Here is a 9,216-nt window from a genome sequence, read left to right as displayed (position 1 = left end):
GAAGAGAAGGCTAGGACCTGGTGTACTAATTGTGCATGTGATGCAGGTACCACTCAGAAGTGGACAGCTGCAACATTTCAACTCCTTTTTGGGATAACCTTGAGAATTAAGGATGACATAAGGAGATATGATTGTGTGTCAAGTTGGAAAGGACTGGTCTTACGATGATTATTCTTGGTTGTCAACTTGACTACATCTGAAATTAAAACCCAAGCAGCTGAATATACCTGTGAGGGATTTTTTTTTTAAATGATTTGAAGTGGGAAGACCCACTTCTAATCTGGGCCACACTACCTGGTAGCAGCCTCTATAAGAACATGCTCCCTTCCCCCTTGCTGGCAAGTCCATTCCTTCACTAGCATTAGAGCCTACTTCTTCAGGGTTCTGGTGTATACTGAAGACCAGCTGAGACATCCAGTTTCATGGGCTGAACTACTACTGGATTCTGTTGGTAGACTTTCATTGTTAGACTAGCTGGACCATATTCATTCTATAAGTTCTATTTCTTTAGAGACTCTTAACTAATCTTGTTTAATCTGGTCTCTTACAGTCTGTGCAGCCCAGAACACTGGCCCTCCCCATAATTCTTGGAAGCCTGTGATGGTTAATACTTTTATCAACTTCATAGGGTCTAGAATCATCCAGGAGACAGACCTCTGGGTATATCTGTGAAGGAGTTACTAGACTGGGTTGAGGTGAGAAGACCAACCCTTTATGTAGGTGGTTGGGGTCCCAGACTGATAAAAAGGATGAAGCTGAGCACAGCTTTCATCTCCCTCTACTTCCTGACTGCTGACACTGTGTGACTTGCTGCTTCTGTGTGACACATGTGTGACACATGTTCCTGCCACCATCTCATCCCAGTGGACTATACCCTAAGACTAAAGGCAGAAAAAAAAATCTTTGCTTCCCTTTTCAGAAACAGGAATTTTGTGTCAGCACGGAGAAAATAAACCAGTATGCACTTGAATTTGGCAACTTGGTAAAAGATTTGCCAACCTGACCCTCAGAATTTAGGCTTACTAACCCGAAAGTGTTTTATTTTCTGTTAGTATGTGTTTAGTGATAAGAACTTCTATGCTTTTAATATTTAATAAATGGAGTTTAGAAATAATGTGTTTTCAGTAGTAAAGTTTGGCTCAAGTAAATTATGATACATCCAGGTAGAATTCTTTTTTGTTTTTTTAAAGATTTATTTTTATTATACAGTTTTTCTGCCTGCATGTGTCATTGCAGGCCAGAAGATGGCACCCGATCTCATTACAGGTGGTTGTGAGCCACCATATGGTTGCTGGGAATTGAACTCACGAACTCTGGAAAGAGCAGTCAGTGATCTTAACTGTTGAGCTATCTGTCCAGCCCCTAGAATTCTTATATTCCTGATAAAAATATTTTGTGAAGGCTGAAGCATGGCTCAGTAGTTAAGAGTGCCTGCTGTGCTTCCAGGTGACCTAAGTGTGGTTCCCAGTACCCATGTCAGGTAGCTCACCACTGTAATTCCAGCTTTAGGAGATCCACTGCCTTCTTCTGGTCTCTGTGGGCACTTCATAGATGTGGTGTACATACAATCAGGTATATATGTATACACATAAATAAAGTTTAAAAAAGAAATCTTCAGAGACAAACACCTAGACAATGTTCAAAGAGTGAGACACCTCGGAACACTTGCTCCTACCTGGAATGTCTCTGTAATTCCCTCCCTCCACATGTGGCCCAGGGAAACCTGCAGAAGAGGGGCCAGAAATGTTTGAAGAGCCAGAGGAGATGGTGGATACCAAGGAAACACCTTCTCAATTGGCATGTGTATGACCTCACAAAGACTGGCAGCATGGACAGGGCTGCACAGGTTTGGGGTCTCAGGGCTTAAGGTGGAAGTAGAAATAAGCCTGTGTCCCTAACCCAGAAGCTGTCTCCAATTGATAGCCACTGGCAAATGAAAAAAATTGGTTTTCTCTAATGGAGTCTCACTGTGCATACAAACCACTCCTAAGGCCAGGCCCCATGCCCAATAGTAGATGACCAGCACAAAACAAACTCAATGGGATTTTGGAGATTCTTTTGTTTGTCCTTTGTCTCATAATGCCTTATCTGGGATTTTTTTCTTTCTTTCTTTTTTTTTTTTTCTATTTTTCTTTCTATCCTACAGGTCTTACACATTATGGTTCCCAATTTTGTGTTTTTCTGGGATTTCTGTGTGCTGATGTGTTTGTTTCTATGTTTCCTTTGCTCTTTTTTCTGTTCACCTGTTTTGTCCCATTTGACTTTATGTGTTCTTTCTTCTTTGAAATTATTTACATGCCCCCCTTTTTACTTTCAATTCCCCTGCTTCCATTGCAACATTTATAGGCTCAAGTATCAAAATGAGTAAAAAAGTTAGAATAAAGGACATTCACAACCACCACCAAAGTAAAGGATTATTTTTATGTGTGATTATACAAAGAACAAAAATAACATCAGAGTAAATAAGAATATAAACATTATATAAATTGATTTGAAGAACAAAATATTCTACCAACAAAGAAATCCTGATTGTGAGGAGTTTTGTATCCACCTCTGAAATGTCAGAGTCCATCGTTTGTGCCACAAAAGCAAGGTGGCAGGCTGTCAACATCTGTATAGATGCTACAGTCGTCACAGTACTGGAAGGTTCGACAGGACTCAGCAATGATGGGTTTGGGCCTGACGATCTTGTCTTGGGTGAACTTGCATGGTTCAATACAGTTTTCAACATCTGCCATCTTTGCCATTCTTAGAAAAGACACACACATAATGAGGGAGGTTAGAATTGTCCTTTCCAATGAGCGTCTACAATCATGAGGGCTATGTGGGAAAGTCCAGGGCTGGAGCCCACCACACATGTGACATCAGCCTTGGGTTAAATCTCTCTGTTCCTTTCCCATCTTTCTCTCTTCTACAATTGCTATGCACGCGAACCCAGGCTAGCACTCCAAGCAACGGAGAGTGAATTGCACCCCAGTGACTGCCACAGGCCCATGAGATGTGGGAATGATGGAGAAGGTGCTACAGTTGGCTGGGCTCAGCTCTGGCCTCCAGAATCTAAGTCCCTATGAAGGGGCACCATTACTACTGACAGCCAGCCTCCCTCCCAAACTTCAAACATCTCTCATCTGACATCCATATCTTTGGAGTGAGTCTCTCTTCTCTTGGCCCACTTCACTTTCCCACGGCCATTGACAATGAACAAGGGACCATGTGAGCTTCCCAGTGAGTGGTCAGAGGTCACTATGGCCATACTCTGTGAGTGGGAGACAGCGCATTCCCAAAGCACCCTCTGTGGATTCCCCAGTCTACAGTGCTGGATGGAAAGGATGCTCAGTCAGGGTCCTGTTAAACACCAGAAGGCACAGTCCCTGAGGCCAAGTGACAGAAAGCAGTGCTGGCACACACTGTCCATCCTGAGAGCATCAGGCTTGTGAGCCGACAGCCCCAAGTTAGAAGGAAAACCCTCAAGCTTCTGTGTCGTCTGTTCCCATCCTCTCATACCTGACAGTGGCCCTTGACTGTCTCCTACAAGTGGCCACTGCAGTAAGAAGTGACCCCGCTCTGGTAAAGGGCCCAGTGTATCATTGACGACGTGTGGTTCACTCCTACTCATGTGACTTACTTCAGTGCCTTGGCTATTTTCAAGTAAAGACAAAGTACAACGATGATCAGCATAATTGCAGCAACCAGCAAGCTGCTAGCGATGCCGATCATAACCTTCGTTCTCAGGTCGAACATCTTTCACTCCTGGAAGAGAAGTTCAGGCAACCACTTGGCCACTGCTGCCCCACGCCCCGCCTTCCAGTGAAGCAGAAAGGATCCAAACACAGATTTTTATGCATGTGAGCAGGAAGAACTCTGTCCAGGGAGGTCCCCGCTGACCTCAGGTGGGTAAGAGGGTTTATTTGTGGTGGAAAGGGGACTTGGATGTAAAATCCAGGTATCAGTAAGTGAGGGCGATAGTAAAAAGAGTACTTACTCTTCACGGGCAGTGAGGGACAAGTCGGGCCTGGAGTCTCCTACCAGCCTCAACTGTGCTTAAAATCAGAGCTGAATCAGAACGCACCCCACTAAGGACGTTGGGTTAGACCAGTTTAATGGACTGAGGGAGTGACTTTTCAAGATATTATTGTCCAAAACTGCTGAGAAAGTACAAATCTATTTTGAAAGCGTTTCTTAGTGAAGGGTAGGGAGAACCCCACAAACAAACTAGGTTATGTTATCTCAGGGTTAAAAATATTCATAACTGGTCCAGTGAACCCCTTGCTGAGGCTGAAACAGGCTTGCCCAGACCATGGACCAGCTTTCCCAGGAGTCCCTTGTGCCTCATGCTGTCTTCTAGCAGACTATAAATCTCCCTGCTAAGCACTTAACCCTCCCACAGAGGCCCCTTGTTTGGTATAAGCAATATGCTTAGTCTAATATCTGAAACTGGGGAACAGCAAACTTAGAGGCGGGCAGAAAAACCGTACTCCTTACAGACAACAGAAGACAATTTTACAAAAAACATACTTACCAAAGTCAAACTTGTCTAGTGCCAAGTTAAAGACAATTATTTAAAGCCTGCACCCACACACTTGATGTGTGCACACGCGTGCGCACACACACCTCAAACTAAATAGAAGAGAAAGGTTTCAGAAATAGTATGCTTCAGCAAACTTGCAGCTTCTCAAACCTGTGATTTGAGAAATAAGGATCTAAACCACCCCGTTAGAGCAGCTAAGATACAGACTGACGTGCTTCACTGTGGGAGAACTAAGGTCTGCCAAGACTGCTAGAATGTACCAGCCCCAAGCCATCCTTTGTGACGTCAACTTACAGCCCCCTTTCTCAGAATTCCAAATCCCGACCCCACATCTATGCATAGTTTAGCTCCCAAGAAATATACTATTTGGGATTATTTAAAGTCTAACAGTTGAGAGTCTGCCAATCAAAAACTGGTCAACTGTTCCAATTATTTAAAAAGAGAATGATGGATTGAGGCTTTAAACACACTTTCATTTAAAGCTACAGATTGTATTTCGTTGTACAGTGACATGAGGCCAAGCTGTTCACTAGGGTTCAAGCACACATTCTGTGACACTGGCAGTCTCACATCTCAGGGTTGAACAGCTGTAAAAAAAACCCAACGTTAAAGAGAGTACCTATTATAGTCAGGCTTGTAGTATATGAACTTTTGTTCTTGTCAGTTTTTTTTGTTTTGTTTTCAGGCTCCATTTTTTTTTTTAATTTAAAATCTGAGGTGACCTAAGAGAAAGATCCATGCCTCCTACTGGAATTACTTTTGTTCAAGGCTTTGTTCAGAAGCCAGATTTCTTACCAGGAGCAGAAGTATTTCTCTGATGAGCAAGTTTAGTTTCCAGCTGGATCAAATTACCTGAGTCCATTCCTTTTGAGCCTAATGTTACACCTGTCCTAGAAACATAGACATACAAGCACGCATCTCAGCTGAAGTAAAAATGTGTAAAGTTTAAAACTCCTATCACATATATAATATTTTTAAAAATCCAAAGCCATGTCTGAGATTCAAGGAAACCTTTTAACTTCCAACCCTGTAAAACTGAAATAATATATAAACTCCCAGCATACAACAGCAACGACTCTCCATCTTTCCCATGTTCAGCCTGGGCATCCAGGAGTTCATAACTCTGCAGCTAGCCTCCTACTAACTCCAGGAAATGTGGTAATGACCATTTTGGAATTTGACTACTGCTGGTAAGCTGTGATTCTCTTTATTCACCTGTCTATATGGGTTATGGACTTGGCTCTTGGTCCTGATTTCAGTTCTCCGGTGCCTTCTGTAGAATTGTTCATTTTCAGTTGCTTCAGCATGGGGATGACTTAAGCTCTTCACACATTTGGAAGAAAAATGGAAAGGCCCAGATCCATTTCTATCCTTTCCCCTTTTCTGGATAACCTCAGTTGGCCCATCTCTCGGTTCATGGATTCTTTCTCCTGCCTGTTCAAATTTGATATTGAACTCCACTGGTGACATCTTCATTTTATTTATTATAGTTTCCAACTCTTATTTCTACCTGATCCTTCATAGTAATTTTCCCTCTTAGTAAAAGTCTTTATGATAACATTATACTCTCTCTTAGGTAAGACTTTCTTTGATCATATTTTAAAATGGCTGAATTCAATCTTTGTCTAAGTAGGACCAAAATCTGGGCCTTTGCAATTAACATTTCAATTAATTGTTCTATCTTTTGTGGGTCCTATTTTACCATGCTTTATTGTCATTTTTTGAAAACTAGATATTTTAAATGGTACAACATGATGTCTTCAAAAATTAGCCTTCTGTCTCCCAAGGACAGATGTTACTGCATGTCACAGTCTTGAAGCTTCTTGAATATCTTTCCTCAACTGATTCTCTAACATCTGTGTCCTTTGTTGTATGCGGACACCGATTTACCCAGAGACAGTTAATAATTAGGCAAATATTTCTTTAAACTCCTGAAACGAGAACCACAACAAGATCTTCCAGTCTTTGGTGAGGGGCTCAGGGTACCTGTGGGCCAAGCTTGCAATGTTGAGCCAAACAGCAGAGAACCATGTCTCAGGCCCCTCCTCCTTCTTGGAAAGAGCCACCAATGTCCTCCAGATGCCAGTATCTTAGAACCAGCTCATACTTTTCTAGTGTGTTTCTAGTCCTTTCAAGCACAGGTCTTTAAATGGTGTGTGGTCTTCTAGACTCCCAGGAATATGTCAGAGCTTTCCAAAACCTAGAGTTTGTGAAACAGGGTGTCAGGTTCAAAGAAAACTCCATTTCTCCAGATTTCCAAAAGGCAGAAAGGACAAGTGGCTATCCGTGGTGCTTATTAGCATATCAAAGCCCACGCTGGCCTAATGGCTTCCTCAGTATCACAAGTATCTGTTATACAATTCAAAATCCATATTAGCACCCTAGCCCATCTCACCACCTCCCATACCCCAGCTCCCTGAGCTCACAGGCTTCCTTCCCAATAGCTACTCACTCTCCTTATGACCCTATTTGTTTTATGCTCTCTCTTCTTTGTCTTCTTTCTACCTCCCTCCTCTCCCTTTCCCTCTCTCCATGTCTCTCTCTCTCTCTCTCTCTCTCTCTCTCTCTCTCTCTCTCTCTCTCTCTCTCTCTCTCTCTCTCTGCTCTGCTCCCGCTTCTCTCATGGCTAGGTCCAATCTGTTGACCAGGTTCAGTCTCCTTCTTTCTCTTTCTGCTCTGAACTCTTCCAGATGCCTCTCTGGCTATTCTCTCTCTCTCTCCCTCTCTCCCCTTTCTCTCTCCCTCTTTCTCTCCCTTTCTCTCTCTTATATATACAATAACAACCTTCTTAATCATAGCATGGAGTGGTCATGCCATTAGTTTATATATTAGGAATAATTGTCACTCAGCTTTTCCTTTAGTTTTATTTTCTTGTCAACAAGCTGGAGTCATTTGAGAAGAGAGAATATCAGTTGAGAGAATGCCTTCATCAAATTACCCTGTAGACAAAAGGGGCATATTCATGATTAATGATTGGTATGGGAGGACCCAGCCCACTATGGACTATGCCATCCATGGGCAGGTGGTCTTGAGTTCTGTAAAAGAGCAAGTTGAGTGAGCCGTGGAGAACAAGCCAGTAAGAAGTGCTCTTCCATGGCCTCTGCTTCAGTTTCTGCCTCCAAGTTTCTGCCTTGAGTTTCCTCCTTGGCTTTCCTTGATGATAGCTTATAACCTAAAAGATAAGTAAATACTTTTCTCTCTCAAGTTGCTTTTAGTCAATGTTTTATCACAGCAACAGAATAGGACAGTAGCTAAGGTTTTTGTTTGTTTGTTTGTTCTTAATCAGGTTTATAGTCCAGGCATAAATTCCCTCTTGTGGAGTAGACCACAAATCTAACCAGAAAGCAGTTGGTTACCTCCCTCCCCATTAACAGCCATGCCACTATTGCTCTAGTGGATACATCTTATCTGGAGGGTTAGTATTGTAGTCTGCTGGGCTCATTGATCTCTTTTCTATCCCAGAAGCCTATGAAAATACCTCTGGCACTTGAAAGCTAGCCAGTAGGAGAAAAGTTTCTCTCTCAGCTCCAACTTGGATTCTCTGTGTTCTGTAATCAAGCATGTAGTGTCTTCAGCTCTAGAGTTTTGCCATCCAGTTATAGTGGTCACCAAATATAGTATACATGGCCCTGAGATTTTTCATTTAGTAAATTTTGTTTTCTGGTGGCAACAGCATTATCCTCCTATGCCGAATATGTTTAGACTCCTTTTTATTTTTTAAATTTTTTGTATTTAAAATTTTAGACTTAATTATGTGTTAGTATTTTGTCTGCATGTATACAATGTAACATGCATATACAATGTAACATGTGCTTTCCTGCTACCCATGGAGGTTAAAAGAGGGCTTAGGATCCCCTGGGACTGGAGTCATAGATGGTTGTGAGTTGCCATGTTGGCTTTGGGAGTAAAACTCAGGTTCTCTGCAAAAGCAACAATTGATCCTAACTTCTGAACCAGTTAGCCCCTTTAAAATTATATATTTTTAAATTAGCTAACTTGTGGGGTTTCAATAAGGCCTTTTCAAGCAGCTTTAGTTTTCATTAACCTACCCTCATCCTCTCCTTTCCCTCATTCACCTGCCCCCATCCCTGCCTTCGACCCCTAGTACCCCCTCCCATATACTTAAATCATGTGTTCTACCATTGCCTCCCTCCATTAAGCTGCTTTCCCTCCCCTCTCTCACGGGTCATTTCTGGCTTCCTGACCTTTACATATACTTGAAATTCAACATATAAATCTGAATATTTGAAGCTAGGATCCAGATATGAGAATGAACACGTGCTGTTTATCTTTCTGGGCCTAGGTTATATCACCCACTATAATATTCTTCAGTTCTATTTTCCTGCATATTTTCGAATTCATTTTTCTTTACATCTGAATAAAATTCCATTACATATGTATTACATTTTCATTATTCATTCAGCAGCTGATGAGCATCTAAGCTGATTCCATTTATGATCTGGAGTTTCTTATGCCTGAAAATATTGACATTGTCACTGCTGTTCTTAATCTCACTTGGTTGGTTCCCAGAACAGCAAGAAGTAACCTTTGAATTTGCCTTTCTGGGTTGAAATACCTTGAAGACTGAGAAATATGATTGAAGTAGGTATCTTCCATGAGTCAACCTTTTTGGATCTTTTCATCTTAACCATAAAGTGTGACATGACACCAATGGGCCTCTGGCCTAA

At 42.0% G+C, this 9,216-nt stretch overlaps 1 protein-coding gene across 1 annotated transcript; it reads right to left on the bottom strand.

Annotated features, from left to right (window-relative positions):
• Positions 1-2,561: 2,561 nt before the first annotated feature.
• Positions 2,562-3,741, bottom strand: LOC127227706 (protein FAM24A). Its single transcript, XM_051192056.1, has 2 exons — positions 3,626-3,741; positions 2,562-2,748 (listed from the first exon to the last, which is right to left on the bottom strand). The coding sequence occupies exons 1-2, from the start codon at positions 3,739-3,741 to the stop codon at positions 2,562-2,564; spliced, it is 303 nt and encodes a 100-aa protein (XP_051048013.1).
• Between the last annotated feature and the right edge of the window lie 5,475 nt (positions 3,742-9,216).

The sequence above is a fragment of the Phodopus roborovskii genome, unplaced genomic scaffold, assembly GCF_943737965.1.
Source record: "Phodopus roborovskii unplaced genomic scaffold, PHOROB, whole genome shotgun sequence".
NCBI classification, from domain to species: domain Eukaryota; kingdom Metazoa; phylum Chordata; class Mammalia; order Rodentia; family Cricetidae; genus Phodopus; species Phodopus roborovskii.
Note: the sequence above shows the minus strand (reverse complement) of the source record. Positions and strands in the feature narration are given on the sequence as shown.